This window comes from Podarcis pityusensis (genome assembly GCF_964106645.2).
Source record: "Podarcis pityusensis genome assembly, chromosome: 12".
Classification (NCBI taxonomy): domain Eukaryota; kingdom Metazoa; phylum Chordata; class Lepidosauria; order Squamata; family Lacertidae; genus Podarcis; species Podarcis pityusensis.
In genome coordinates this window covers 25,002,757-25,018,488 of record NC_138037.1, presented here as the reverse complement: position 1 = coordinate 25,018,488, position 15,732 = coordinate 25,002,757, and the positions used below count along the sequence as shown (strand labels likewise).

Genomic DNA, 15,732 nt, shown 5'->3' with positions numbered 1-15,732 from the left:
CATCTGGCTGGGCTTCCCAGCCACTCTGGGCGGCTTCCAAAAAAATATTAAAATACTGTAATACATCAAACATTTAAAGCTTCCCTAAACAGGGCTGCCTTCAGATGTCGTCTAAAAGTCGGGTAGTTGTTGTTCTCTTTGACATCTGGTGGGAGGGCGTTCCACAGGGCGGGTGCCACTACCGAGAAGGCCCTCTGCCTGGTTCCCTGTAACTTGGCTTCTCGCGGTGAGGGAATCGCCAGAAGGCCCTTGGTGCTGGACCTCAGTGTCCGGGTAGAACGATGGGGGTGGAGACGCTCCTTCAGATATACTGGACCGAGGCAGTTTAGGGCTTTAAAGGTCAGCACCAACACTTTGAATTATGCTCGGAAATGTACTGGGAAACGAACTGAGCACAACAGCACTGTACGCACACTTGTGATTCTCAGCAACTGCTTTTCACGGGTGTACCAAAAGCAGCGGTAGAACGTAACCATTGTGCACCCAATGGGACTTACTTCCAAGTAGACATGTATAGGATTGCAGTCAGATACCTCCACCCTTTTAATTTCAAGGGAGAAATGACACTTTATACAACACACTTTTACTCGCCAAACGCCCGTCTTCCTGAGGACAAATTGATTTTGCCAGGGGCCCACAAATGTTGGGTTTGGCATTGCAGCCAAGACTTCTATTTTTGGTTGCCACCAATTTCATTCTCAAACCCCCTGTGCACAGGGAATTTGAGCAAAAGACAGGGTCTTCTCTCGTTTGTGTGGGATACTGAGGAAATAAACAGTAGGTGCTTCTCCCACTGCTTGAAAGGGCTCTCTTAGTACAAGGCGGTATTGTTTTGTGACACCGATTTCTTAACCTGCTTGAGAACTGCAGTGGAAATTCATGTGCTGCCAGTTGCTATGTTCACCAGAGGGCAAGGGGCACTTGTCCCTGACTGTACACCCTGTGTGTTCTGGTACACGGCCTTTTTTTTAAAAAAAAGAAACCCTCTTTTGGCATATAGATGGGACATTTCCAATGACAAATGTTCATTTTCTCCTGGCCGAAAGAGTTAACACTTTCCCCATGTGGCCTAGACATTAGCAAGTACTACTGCCTAATTAACCAAATGCCACAATGGGAGCTGAAGTGTAGCATCTGCCTAATAAGCTGCCTAGCTACAAACCAATAAATAACTTAAATATCTTTGACATTATTAAGCAATATGATAATTTCTGATGGGATAATTTAATGTTTCAGACAAAGGGAACTCTTGAGACAGGTGTTGCTACTTATCTAATGTCACATCGTGAAAAAGAAACCTGTTACAGCATATCTGAATTATTTACGAGATAATTAGCATAGACTGAGCATCCGCCTGTCTCAGAAGATTCAGGGGAGAGGTCGCTAAGACACAAAAGAGAGACTTCCGTTGCTCCAGATTTCTTTACTGCCAGCAAAACCATTACTAATTTATGTTCGCTTCAGAGAACATATCATACAAGAAGATTAAGGAAAGGTCTCAGCCGATATGATCTTTCTTACAGTCTTTTTAATCCATGGCGCCAGAAGAAGAGTTTTCCAAAATATGAAGTTATTTGCATCCAGAAATTGACACGTTCTTGCCCTCAGAACGACCCTTTACAGTTTGTGCGAAAGCTCTTTTAAATAAACCCCAGCTTCTTACTTCCTGATGATCTTCCAATGGTTGCTTCAGAAACCAGCAACAGATAAGCAAGTGGGTGTTCAACTCATGAAAAACTAGAAAGCTTGAAGCTCAGGATTCTGTAATTTAATTTATCCTCCAGATCTCACAATTCTGTAAAGTCACCTAAATGCTCTTTAAGTATTCATGCTCTCGCTGTATTTATTTTCTTACATTTCTGTCCCATTGAGCCTAAGTTGGTGCCTATGTACCACCAAGGTATTAACCAGATACAGATTGGCTTGGCTTCAGAAACATTGGGGTTTCAAATGCCAGTTTAGACCATAACCCAATATATTGGGTATCTACAGACTCTTGAGCTATTTTCCTAAGTGACATAAATAATTTTTTGTTCTAGGAATTTTTTATTTAAAAACCCCCACTGTGAATATAATTAATGCTGGATGTAACATGGGAAATAACAGTTCTAAATGTATATACAAGTCCATGGAGTATTATTTGGTTTGAACAGTATGGCAGACATGTGAGCCAGCATTTCACCACTGCTCTAGGGCATACAGAGTATTTATCTGGACAAACTTATGTGTGAATCAGACCTCCACACATTACATTTAATGTACAGCTGCCCCTTTTCAGGAAATCTTCAGATGATAACACCCCAAAAGCGTTTCTGGGCTCCAATTTCAGTTTTGTCAACTGAGAGGACTTCAGAAATGTCTTTCTCTCCAAAGATATATGGTGATATATGGCTCTTACAGTAATGCACCCTTCAGCATTTTCTGTGGTTGTGACATGTGTTCAGACCCAAGAATATAGAAGCAACCTTATGCTTGGAAGTGCAAGAAAGCCATGATGGGGGCAAGCAGGGAGAAATACTTACACAAGCCAGATATGTCCAGCATGCTAGAGATCCCTCGATCACACATGTCCACCTCCAATATGTTCTTCTCCCTACTCTCCTCCACAATTTTTTTCAGTGATTTGGACATGGTTAATCTGGAACCAGAACAGAGAGACACAGTGGAACAGGAATGAATGACAGATATGGGAAAGTGATATAAGACAGTAAGAGGCAGGTATATTTTACTGTCCCAAAAAGTCAATACAGTAGCCCATCTGAGAGACAGAAATGCTGCTCACAAAAGCATTCTAATCACACAGAGTAGCCTTCCCCAACCTAGTGCTGTCCAGAAGTTATTGGGACAGCAATGCTCAACCAGGCAAAGTGTACTGTTTACACCAACTGTCAAGCCCGTAAGCTACGCACAGCTTATATCAAGGTGGAAATTGTTTTAAAAACTTACATGCCAACTATTTATCAAAAGAAAATCCTGCCAGGTAATAAAAAAGGGACAACAGCAACACAAAACCATGCATAGTTCAATGGAATCATAAATCAAACTATCTGCATAAAAACTCAGACCAGACAGTGACAAAGCAGCTGTCAGAACTCAAAAACATAAGAACACCAGCAAGAGGAAATATCCAGTCAAAAGTATTCAGTAAACAACCACGTCTTCATTAGCTGTCTAAAAGTGGGAAGGCCTGGCACTTGGAATCCCTCAGGACGGGTGTCACTACGGAAGAAGTCCTACCTGTGGTCACTGTCAAGGGCGCCTCATCCTGTTGAGGAACAAGAACATAAGAGCCTGGTTGACCAAGTTAATGGCTCATCTAGCCCAGCATCTTGTTCTCAAAGTGGCCACCCAGAAAATGATGAGAGCAGGCAGATAGGCTCATACAGCAGCTGGCAGTCTTCAACCTATGCAGGTCCCAAGCCACTTAGGGCTTTAAAGATGAACACCAGCACCTTGAGTTGAGCTCAGAAACTAACTGGCAGCTAACACAGACCACACAAAACTGGTGGGGTAGATTCAAAACACCCTACACCCATCAGCATCCTAGCTACCTCAACGATAGTCCTTCCTATCATTTCCCTGCCCCTGACAGGTGGAAAAGTCATGGGGGAAAGGCTCTCATAAAACCTTGAATGACTGGGCTCAGAAGTAAGAAGTTCTAGCAATTGCCTCTTAACTCTGCGAAGAACGAGGCAGTCAGTTTGCTCACACATGAAGCTCGAAATAGGAACAAGTCGTCTCCATATATGCACAAGTATTTGCTTAGGGAAGTGTACACTCAGCTACCGTATGTGCAGGGGCACACCCTGGTAATACGGTGGCCTGAGCAAGGACAAAAATTTGGCACTTCCCTAAATATTGGATTTTCACAATAATTCCTTTTGGTCCAGTTACTTTTTGTTAATGGATCTTGTTAGCGGGTACCCATCAAAACATAGGTATTATCTGTGCTTTTTTCTAAAAACATGTTTAGGGGTACTCTCATTTTGACTCTAGAAAATCACCATTTTATAGTTCAAATCAGGAAAAATAAATACAGTAAATGGACAAAAGTACAAAGATTCACAACATGTTCAGGGGTATGTGTTCCCGTGTCCCCCCAGAAAAAGCACTGGGTATTATTATTTTGTACCGCCCTAAGGGGACGCGGGTGGCGCTGTGGGTTAAACCACAGAGCCTAGGACTTGCCGATCAGAAGGTCAGCGGTTCGAATCCCTGCGATGGGGTGCGCTCCCGTTGCTCGGTCCCAGCTCCTGCCAACCTAACAGTTCGAAAGCACCTCAAAGTGCAAGTAGATAAATAGGTACCTCTCCGGCGGGAAGGTAAACGGCGTTTCCGTGCACTGCTCTGGTTCGCCAGAAGCGGCTTAGTCATGCTGGCCACATGACCAATAAAGCGAGGTGAGTGCCGCAACCCCAGATTCGGCCACGACTGGACCTAATGGTCAGGGGTCCCTTTACCTTTGCCGCCCTAAACCCAGTGCTGGTGTGTGCAGCTGCACTCATAGGACACTTCCATGCAAATCACCGAACAAAAGTAAACAACTCAACTATTTGTGTACACTTTGGGTGTTATCCCCTCCAGCGTTTCAGAGCAGAGATGGGGAACCCATCACCCTTGACCACTGGCCCTGCTGGCTGGGATCTGGCCCACAGATCCCCACCCCTGTTGAAGAACCAAGAACCTCGGGGTTCTTATTTTTGTTTTCCATGGCACTCTCTGCAGAAACGCAGGATGCTTCACTGGCGGGCTGCTGCCCGTCCACCAGAGCCTCGACCCCGCTTTGCAGAAGGGGAAAGAGCGACGCCGCCTCGGGAAGAGGAGGAGAAGGGGCGAGTCCTTCCTGGGTCCAGGAGGCTGTCAGTTCACACGACCAGGGAAAGGAAGGGGACCAAGGGGCTCCGACTCGCCGCCCAAGTCCGAAAGCCGGGCAGGCCCCGCCGGAGCTCTCCGGTTTCGGGGTGGGGGTGGCGACGCAGCAACTCACCGACGGGACGGGACCGGGGCGCTGCTGGCTGCTCAACTCCGGCCGGCCGGGCTCCCCGCTTCACGGCACACGCCCTGCTCTGAGGCGCCGCCTCCGTCGGCTCCCGGGGCGAGTGCCTCCCTTCTCAGTGCGCAGGCGCCCGGCCGGGAGGGCGAGGGAAACCCGGCGCGCGCCGCTCCAAGTAAGGCGAAGCGCTCCGGGGAGCAGCGGCTCCGCCCGACGCTCGGAATGCGCAGCCGGCGTCTGCCCAACCCGAGAAGCAGCTCCGCCTTCGCCCAGCCGCCATTGGATGGGAGGACCCAGGCGCGAGCCAATAGGCGGCGGGCCCGAGACTATGGAGGCGCACGGGCGGAGGAAGTAGTTGGGAAGTTTCGCGGAGTGTGTTCTTCCTTCCCAGCTTTTCTTTTTGGGTTCGGGCAGCCGGATGCCAAAGCGCATCCTTTGCACCGAGATCTTTTGTGCTTGGGATGTGCGGGAAGGAAGAACGCGCAGGCCAATAGGGGGTGGAAAGAGGAATCAGAGGAAAACACTTAAGGCGGAGCTCTGGGAATGAAGGACGCGGGAAGATCCCAGCTGCATCAGAGGAGAAGGTCCAGCTGACCTGACATCCTGTTCTCGCAGTGGCCAAGCAGGTGCCCGTGGGGCGCAGGTCGTGCAGGCAGGTCGTGGGCGCAGCAGGGCGCTCCCCACTTCTGCCCCCCCCCAGCAACTGGTATTAGGAGGCGTCCAGCCACAGCGGGCGCTGCGACTGTCCAGGGGTTTGGCTTCACCCCTGAAGGCGCACTCTCCCGTTGTCTCCCGAGAAAAACGGATGTCAGCAACTGCCTCCACCTTTGGAGGTAATGCATGGTCATCGCGACTACTGGCCACTGATAGCCTTAACCGCCACAGATTTTATTTCCCTTTAAAGCTGCCCAATTTGGTGGTCATCAGCATATCTTGCAGCTGAATTTTGTTTGTTTGTTTGTTTAACTATGTGTTGTGAAGTTATTGCTTTTGTCCATCTTGGATCTTCCCAGTTTTAGCTTCACAGGGTGACCCAAGTGTCTAAGAAGTTTGACAGGAAAAAGAGTTTATTTTCTCCATAATGTGTGTGTGTGTGTGTATTACACTTCTGCCATGCCCCTCACTTACTCGTCTCCCCCACTCCCCAAAATGCCTTAAGGCTTTAAAAGCACCAAATATTGAAAGCTTTCCTCACAGGAGAGTTGCTCCATTTTGGGTGCCCTTTTCTGAATCTTTTCCAACTCCACAATTTCCCTTTTGAGGTGTGGCAACCAGAACAGTAAATGGTATCCCAAGTGCGGTCACGCCATAGATTTGTGTAATGACATTATGGTACTGGCAGTTCTATTTTCAGTCTCTTTTCCCATGATTAATTTAGGCCACTGCTGAAATAAATCGGCAAATGTCTCACTTCCAGCTGCCTGTACGGACATTACTGAAGCAGAAGGAAACCAGTCAACTCCACAATGACTACTTACAATCATGGTTCTGCAGTTATGGCGCTCTCATGAGAGAGGAACATAGGTTTACTTATATTCACCCTTCCTATTGACATCCTCAAACCATCAGTATAACCAAACAAGTGAGGACATAGCATAAGCATACCCAGCATGACACATGCTTAATTAAAAAAACACACCACTTAGTAAAAAAAATAAAAATGGAAAGGAGGCTACTGATACCCAATCCCAACACATGTATCCCAATGAGAGTTTGTTTTAAGATCCCATTGCAGGGCCCTCTTACTTGGCTTTGCATAGCATGTCTGCTAGGCTGGTAATAGCACAAAATGCCCCTTGCATTTTGGAATGGGCAGCTCATCCCCACAAATGACTTTACTCAGCAAGCTTTACTGCCTAGGGTCAAAAACCACATTTGAGAGGTATGCGCACCACTTCCACTCAATTTATCTAGTTATTAAATGCATTAATCGCCTTTCTGTTGCAACCCACTCAAGGCCATTTACAGGCTTTGGCCAGGTTCCAATGAGTGTAAGTGCAACTTGTTTCCATGTGCTGAAGGAGCTTTTGCTTGTTTTCCTCAACTTGGGAAACCACTTTTGAAACTGGGGGAACATTTCAGAGCTTTTAAAATTTGATGCACATGGGACTTTGCTGTTCAAAATGGGGGGGGGGAGGTTAAAACAAATCCCACGGTACATGTTCAAGCCCTCAGATGCACCTAAAGTAATGTCTTGGGTCCTAGCCAATGAAGTTAAATAACTCACATACTAAAACCCCAGTATCAATAAAATCAGAAGACAGTAACACAGCACAGAAGCTACCATCATTTAAAGAGAGAAGAGGCTTTTAATGTTGTGCTGCTGCCTTTTTAGAGTCATAGAATCCTAGTGTTGCAAGGGACCTTGAAAGTCACCTACTTCAGCCTACTTCAACCTTGGGTTCCCCAGTGTTGTTGGACATCAGCTAAGCTGGTTGTGGGGTGATGGAGCCTGTAGACCAGCAATATTTAGGGACCAAGGTGGCTGCACAATTATAATTAATAATAATAATAATAATAATAATAATTTGTATTTGATCTGAAATACTGTGGTTATAAATATAACCAACCATTCTAATTTTGGAAAGTGTGTAAATGTCCCAAACGATACAAGATACAAATTCATGTATCTTAGAACTGAGCATGATTTTCTGTATCCAGCAGGAACGCTAGTTGATGTCTCCCGCTCCACCAATAGTTCAAGAGTTATTTTTGCAATGCTCCAGTCTATATAGAAGAGTGATTTTGGAGAATAGTTTGCTTAGGGGCACTCAGCTCTCATTTGGAGTCATTTTCAGTGTTTTGTGCCCAATAACAAACAGATACCACGAGTTACAAACGACTCAGGTGACAAACTCCGCTAACCTGGAAGGGTTACCTCGAGTTGAGAACTCGAGAACGGATTAGAACGGAAATCATGTGCTAGTGGTGCAGCAGCAGCAGCAAGAGGCCCCATTAGTGAAAGCACGCCTCTAGTTAAGAACAGTTTCAGGTTAAGAACAGACCTCCAGAACGAATTAAGTTTGTAACTAGAGGTACCACTGTATTCTTACAAGCAATCACAAAGAGCTCAAAATCATTTGAATTTGAAAAATACATAACAACTGCATTGACCAAAATAATTTTATTGTATATATGGAGACAATTATATTCTTTGAAGTCTCTTCAATACAGAGAAGTGCTGAATAAATGTATTTTTTTCCACAGAAGCATTATTTCAGCTGTTCCAAGTTAGCCTAAATCCTGACGGTAGAGTTACATACTCTGAATGGAATTTTATAAACACTTCATGTGATGCAGCTGTAAATGGAGCAATGTTGGTGTCCTGAGAAGAAAAGGGGAAAAAAATAATAATAATACTGATTACAGAACTTTTTCACAGAAAGCACATTCCTATAAGAATGCTACACAGGATGGTTCCAGGCTGTCTTTATTTTGCACAGAGGATTAAATCACATACCAGCAAATTCAGATTGTGCAATTAAAAGTTTATTTGGAATTCCTCCCCTGCTAAAGTAGACTTTTTGCAATAAGGAAAGTGATGAGGAAACGTGCTTGGAAGTGTGGGATAACAATTGCTTTATGGAACATAATATAACTTCCCCCAAACAAATCAGAATGAATAAATAGCTGACATTGTCTAACCGCCTCACAAGCTTTGTGGAAACAGATCAGGATGAATGTTCAACAAACAAGTTGTCTGGAACTGACCCTGGTTTAAGGGCCCTTCCAGACATCCTTTTTATTGTGAATTTGTGATGATATTGGGGCGATTATGACATGATGCTGTTTTCAATACTGCTTGCAGCTGTAAAAGTTTTGGGGTAGACATACTGCTTACTTTCCAATCAATGCAGATCCCTAGACTTCCTGCGGAAACGTCCCTGTAACTTTTTATACCTCAAATGTTCTAATTTAGTTTTTTTGTCTTGCTTTCATTGCACTATAATGCAAGAGTGCCCTGGCCCCAGATGGCATTGGAAAAGCATGACAAAACAACTAATGAAGCAGAATGAGGTGTGGATGTTTGACAAAACATATCTTAGGTTGCGTCAAGCATTGCTTACAGGGGCTATGTACACACCCGTACCTTTAAAGCACATTTTCACCACTCAAGAATCCTGAGAACTGTAGCTTGCTTAGAGTGCTGGGAAGTGTAGTTTTGTGAGGGACAAACTACAGTTCCCATGATTGTATGTGTGTGTGCACACACTTTAAATATGATTTAAAGGTATCGTGTGTACAGACAGAGCAGGGTGCATTTCCATTGCTTCTGGTGGTGGCAGGGTATTCTGAGCAGCCTGTGGATGAATATCTTAAACGTCTGCCAGGCTTGCATGCGAGCAGCCAACCCTTCCTAGTACTCAAGTCCCAAGCCATGTAGGGCCTTTAAAGGTTATAATTTTGAATAAACTGAATAAACACTCTGAATTCTTCCTAGAAACAAATTGACAGCCAGAGGGGTTCATTTAAAAGTGACAAGATGTATTCCCTACAACAGCTGTGTTTTGTACCAACTGCAATATGACTGAACTGCCTTCAAAGGCAACCCAGCACAGAGTGCGGTATAGTCCAATTTAGATTTCACCAGGCTGTGTATAACTGAGCTGCCTTCAGGTGAGGAATCTCATAATTTCATCCAGCACTGCTTTCTCTGCATTGCAACATGGAAGGGGTAAGAGTTTGTGAACTGAGATATTAGATCTCATTTTGGAAACGCTCAGAGGAAGAAACTAAAATAAAACGAACACTTTAGCACAAAGTCCACTAGATGTCACTACAGTCTCTCTGTTGGAATGACCATGTATATTACACAACTCACAACAGAGCTGGAGTCCACACTGGCAAACGTCGCATAGTACAAAATTAAAACATACCATTCCACAATATGGTCCCATAGATGCATGGCTACTGTCCGGTCCATTATAGAGTTTCAGATAGTTGCTGCTACAGTCACCAGGATCATCAATGCTGATGAAAGCAAAATTGACAGTAACAGCCCTTCCTTGGGGGGCTTTAATTGTCCACTCGCAGTCTGTCTGATTCTGATAAGAAGCTGGGTACCCAGGGCTGGCAAATGAACCAGTCTCACCATATAAAGTACCACCACATCCTACAAACAGAAAGTTAGTGCTAAATAATTTGTTGTACTGTGCACTCTCAACATTCTCAGCAATAGACATAAGGGAGAAAGTATCAATGGTTATGCTGCATTTCTTAAACTAACTTCATTGGTCTTAAACTGGATGAGGAAGATCGCATGAGGGTTGTTTTTTTCCTGAAATCTCAACCGGCCTGGATTTATAGGAATACAATTGCAAAACAAAACATAACATAACATACCAATTTTTAGGTTACAGTATGTCTTGTGATTGTTCGTGAATTCCCAGGCAGCAGCCATGGCCAGGAACACGTTTTACCAGCTTAGGCTTGTTGGCCAGTTACAAACCTTTTGGAGAAGGAGGCTCACCCGACCATTGTAATGTATGGAACATCCAGATTGGGTTGTTGTAATCCAGAATGCGGCAGCTAGACTGGTGACTGCGAGTGGCCGCCAAGACCACATAACTCCGGTCCTGAAAGACCTACATTGGCTCCCAGTACGTTTTGGGGCACAATTCAAAGTGTTGGTGCTGACCTTTAAAGCCCTAAATGACCTCGGCCCAGTATACCTGAAGGAGCTGCCCGGATACTGTGGTCCAGCGCTGAGGGCCTTCTGGCGGTTCCCTCACTGCTAGAAGTGGAGTTACAGGGAACCAGGCAGAGGGCCTTCTTGGTAGTGGCACCCGCCCTGTGGAACACCCTCCCACCAGATGTCAAAGAAATCTGACTTTTAGAAGACATCTGAAGGCAGCCCTGTTTAGGGAAGTTTTTAATGTTTGATATTTTACTGTGTTTTTAACATCCTATTGGAAGCCGCCAGAGTGGCTGGGGAAACCCAGCCAGATGGGTGGGGTATAAATAATAAATTATCATTACTACTACTACTACTACTACTACTACTACACTTTACAGTGATTTACCTTTGAAGGTGATCTGGCAATTTCAACTAGTTCAAAGTGTTATCAATATTTAATCTCAGGAGTTGGTTGAAAGGAGCATATAATGGGATTGTTAAAATAGCTGGTCTGGCTCCAAATTTGTTTGCAAGCACAATTAAAGTGATGGTTTTAAACCTTCAAATTTTATAAAGCTTGATGTCATGAACTGGCAGGACACCAAAGAAGGAGAAGTGGATCCCAGCGAGGAGTGTAGCCACGACTGGATGAGGCCTCTTCTGCTGATGTATAGCAGAGATGGAGAACATCTGCGGTTCTCCAGGTGTTGCTGGACTCCAACTCCCAGTCCCAGCCAGTCCCAGCCAGAATGGCCAATAGTCAGGGTTGGTGGGAGTTTTACACCAACACCTTGAAGACCAAACTTTCCCCATCCCTTCCATACATCAATAGAAGAGGCCTTATTCCGAGATTGCTCACTGATACAAGTTGGATTTGTGGGGAAAAGGATAATTGTAAACTAGATCCTCATCTCCGCCAGCAATTTCTAGATCAACTCTGTATTCCCAAATGGAAACCAGAGTTGGAGGTCATACATTTTCTATTACTGGGAAGTGATCAGGAGCTCACCAAGTTAGTGGCTAAATATCTCTATTTGGTTTTTTGTTGTCAAAATACACTGCAGACGTCTGATCTCCCTGGAGACCTAGAGATGTGACGATAGACTGCCCTGCCTCCTTTCTTTTAGCAAATGTTTTGTGCCACTGGGGAAGTGGTAATTCTGTATTTATTTGTTTTGGATGTTTGTATGTGATGCCAATAAAAGGTTTGATGATGATGATGATGATGATGATAAGGAGGAGTGAGTGGTTCCCTTTCCTTGAAACTATTTCTGCAGCAAAGGCTCCTAAACCGATCCAGTCCTTCCATTCAGGAATGGTCAAAGGTTTCTTATTTCAGCACATATTTATATAGAAGGTGAATCTGACACAGTTCTAGATGACTGGAAATCCATATTTAATAGTCTATTCAGTGGGAGTCATTATAATCTCTTAAATGTAGTTTAAATTAAGTCTTAATGTTTTTAAAAATAATTTGTAAGATACCCTGAGACCCTTGAAAGTCCAAATAGCAGGATATACGATAAGTGGAAACAAACAAACAAATATAGAATGAAAACCAAGTCGGAGCTAAACAGTACAAATTGAAAGCATTTGCTGATGATTTGGTATTGACATTACAGGAGCCAGAACCTAGTACCAAAAAAGTATTGGAACTAATTCAAGAATTTGGTCAGGTAGCGGGTTTTAAGTTGAACAAGATGAAAACTAAGGTTTTAGAGAAAAATCTAACAGTGATGGAAAGAGAGAGGTTTCAGAAGGAGACAGGATTAACATTGGTTAAGAAAGTGAAATATCTAGGGGTCAATATGACTGCCAAGAATGTGAATTTATTTAAGGATAACTATGAAAAATGCTGGATGGAAGTGAAAAAGGATTTAGAAATATGGTCAAATCGGAAGCTATCATTGCTAGGCCGAATTGCTGTGATAAAAATGAATGTATTGCCAAGGATGCTGTTTTTGTTCCAAACATTGCAAATTTTGGATAAGATGGATTATTTCAAGAAGTGGCAGAGAGATATTTCTAGACTTGTCTGGCAGGGCAAGAAGCCTCGAATAAAATTTAAGATATTAACCGATGCTAAAGAAAGAGGTGGATTTGCCCTGCCAGACTTTAAACTTTATTATGAATCAGCCGCGTTTTGCTGGCTGAGAGAATGGCTGCTTCTTGAAAATACTGACGTGTTGGACCTAGAAGGTTTTAACAACGTATTTGGGTGGCATGCATATTTGTGGTATGACAAGGTCAAAGCACATAAAGCGTTTAAAAACCATATTGTCAGAAAAGCACTGTTTAATGTCTGGATAAGATATAAGGACTTGCTTGAAAACAAGACCCCAAGGTGGTTGTCACCAATGGAAGCGAAGGCTCAGAAAAAGCTCAATATGGCCAAAATATTGGGAAATTTTGGAACAAGAGGAAGACAGAGTAAAACTGCAGAGCTTTGAAAAACTAAAAAATAGAGTGAGAGACTGGCTCCATTATTATCAAATAATGGAGGCGTACAATTTGAATAAAAAAATTGGCTTCCAGGTGGAAAAATCAAAATTGGAAACAGAACTGTTAGATCCAAAAATTAAGAATTTGTCAAGAATGTATAACTTGCTGTTGAAATGGAACACTCAGGATGAAATGGTGAAATCAACTATGATTAAATGGGCACAAGATGTAGGACATAATATTATGATGGCTGACTGGCAACAGTTGTGGACCACAGGTATGAAGTTTACGGCATGTAATGCCTTAAGAGAGAATATAATGAAAATGATCTATAGGTGGTACATGACACCAGTCAAGCTTGCTAAAATATATCATTTGCCCGATAATAAATGTTGGAAATGTAAAGAGACTGAAGGTACATTTTTTCACCTTTGGTGGACGTGCCCAAAGATTAAGACATTCTGGGAGATGATTTATAATGAAATGAAAAAGGTATTTAAATATATCTTTCTGAAGAAACCAGAGGCCTTTCTTCTGGGCATGGTCGGCCAATTGGTGTCAAAAAAGGACAGAACTTTCTTTATGTATGCTACAACAGCAGCAAGAATACTCATCGCGAAGTATTGGAAGACACAAGATCTACCCACCCGGGAAGAATGGCAGATGAAGGTGATGGACTACATGGAACTGGCGGAAATGACTGGCAGAATCCGAGACCAGGGAGAAGAGTCGGTGGAAGAAGATTGGAAGAAATTTAAAGTTTATTTACAGAAACACTGTAAAATTAAAGAATGTTAGAAGGATGTTGGAATGAAGTAATGTGATTTTAGCAGAAATGCTATAAAGGTTTAAGAAAAAATAGATTGTTAAATGGTGAAAGGAGGGAAAGTAAAGCTATAATATATTAAGATAAAATAGAGGATAAAAACTGGAAAAGATGGAAAGGACTTGCTGAAATAGCTAATTGAACTAGAATACAAAAAGGGAAGGCGTGAGGAGGTCAAAGAAATAAGCAAATGAAAGATAAATTATGGGAAGATTTGTTGTATATATTTTTGTTTGTTTTTTTGTTTATCTTTTTTCTTTTTTTCTTTTTTCTCTCTCTCTTCGTTATTGTGACATGATGTTCTGTTTTTCTGTTTAACATGTTGTTATCTATTTTTTCTTTTTTTTATCTTTTAAATCTCAATAAATATTATTATTTTTTTAAAAAAAGAAAACCATTTTCTAGTACCAGTTGGTGATGAAGTCCAAGTGATTTCATATCCTTCACTGGAAGCTACGATGTCGCTTTTGAAACGGAGATACACAGCATGATTTTTGGCAAATACAGGATTGGGTAGGGTGTTCCCACAGTACTTGCCAAGCAGTGGAGAGTTTGCATCACTACCATTTCTGACCTTTAGAAGAATATACAAAGCCATTGTTAATGAAATGTTATCAGTGATGAATAATTAAAATCTTTGCAACTGATACAGGTAACTTGATGGAAACAGTCTCTGTCATGACACTAGCAGGTATCTTTAAACTTTTTTTTTTTTTTTTTAAAGGGTGATTCCTACAAGTGCTTTGTCACAAAGCTGACCTTATAATCAGCATGGTATCTGAGTCAGACCCAGCACATGGCAACAGAGGCAAACTTGTCACATGGAATATAGTAGCAGAGTCCTCTTGGACATTTTTACAGGAGTTAGGAGGTGCCATGTGACCCATTCTGGTCTATCATCTAACCTAGGATTTGACTAGCTGCTACTTGAAAAGGAAATTGCAGACATAGGAGGTAATCTGGATCAGGTTCTTGGTTTAAGGAAAGGGGCCCCATGAAGCAGACCATGTGAAGCAGGTAACTGTCATACCTCTAAGAAATCACGGCATCCACTGTGTTGTAGGTTGAAGGAATTGAAAAAGAGAGAGATGGTGTGATTTAGTGGGGACCGCAGAATAATAGTACAATCCAAGTTGTGAGGGTAAGGATCAGGCCAGCCCGGGCTTTTCAGATAGCCAAATGATTGGTTGTATTCTCTGTTGCAGCCTAGCAGGAGACAAATATATAAATATAAATATATATCGTTTCTACATTTTACAATATCTTCACACCTTTAGATTTTCACTCCCCACGCTAATAATTTTTGGCGCCTATAAAAAGCAGGGTGAAAGCTTTACCTGAAGTCAGGTAAGAGAAGCTAAGTCCATTATTAACCACATAGGCTTCTGATCTGAAAATTACAACAGCAGTCCGCCCATAAGAATAAAACACAGGAATCGCAAGATTTTCGGAGCCGCAGAATCGGTGGACGTGATCAGCATGTTCTGGATTGCCCTGAAATGTAATAAGCAAGAAGTCAAAGCTTGGGGGGGACAAGGAAAAAAAGAGCATATGGAAATGAAGGAGACTTTCCTAACAGATTGTGACATATTGTGGCTTGTGACATTTTGCACAGCTATTGCAAGATATAGTACCATGTGAACACAGGCATCTGGTTGCCAGTGCTTGTGACATTCTTGGCATTAAAGGCAACCCGATCCTCCTCACTGATTCCTTCTCTCTTAGTAACTTTGTTGTTTAGTCCTTTAGTTGTGTCCGACTCTCCGTGACCCCATGGACCAGAGCATGCCAGGTACTCCTGTCCTCCACCGCCTCCCGCAGTTTGGTCAAACTCATGTTAGAAGCTTCGAGAAC

At 43.0% G+C, this 15,732-nt stretch overlaps 2 protein-coding genes across 2 annotated transcripts in view; both read right to left on the bottom strand.

The window, feature by feature from the left end:
- Positions 1 to 5,133, bottom strand: part of RSU1 (Ras suppressor protein 1) — a 62,076-nt gene extending 56,943 nt beyond the window's left edge. Inside the window, exons 1-2 of the mRNA XM_080974512.1 lie at positions 4,988 to 5,133; positions 2,523 to 2,638 (exon numbers count right to left, since the gene is read on the bottom strand). Of these exons, the coding sequence (XP_080830638.1) occupies positions 2,523 to 2,631 (109 nt within the window). The 5' untranslated portion in view covers positions 2,632 to 2,638; positions 4,988 to 5,133. The remainder of the gene's footprint in view (positions 1 to 2,522; positions 2,639 to 4,987) is intronic.
- A 2,969-nt stretch (positions 5,134 to 8,102) lies between these two features.
- The window catches only part of CUBN (cubilin), a gene marked incomplete at its 5' end in the record, with an annotated part of 134,664 nt that continues 127,034 nt past the window's right edge, over positions 8,103 to 15,732 (bottom strand). The window contains 5 exons of the mRNA XM_080976099.1: positions 8,103 to 8,318; positions 9,871 to 10,106; positions 14,287 to 14,452; positions 14,909 to 15,084; positions 15,216 to 15,372. Coding sequence (XP_080832225.1) covers positions 8,211 to 8,318; positions 9,871 to 10,106; positions 14,287 to 14,452; positions 14,909 to 15,084; positions 15,216 to 15,372 — 843 coding nt within the window. The 3' untranslated portion in view covers positions 8,103 to 8,210. The remainder of the gene's footprint in view (positions 8,319 to 9,870; positions 10,107 to 14,286; positions 14,453 to 14,908; positions 15,085 to 15,215; positions 15,373 to 15,732) is intronic.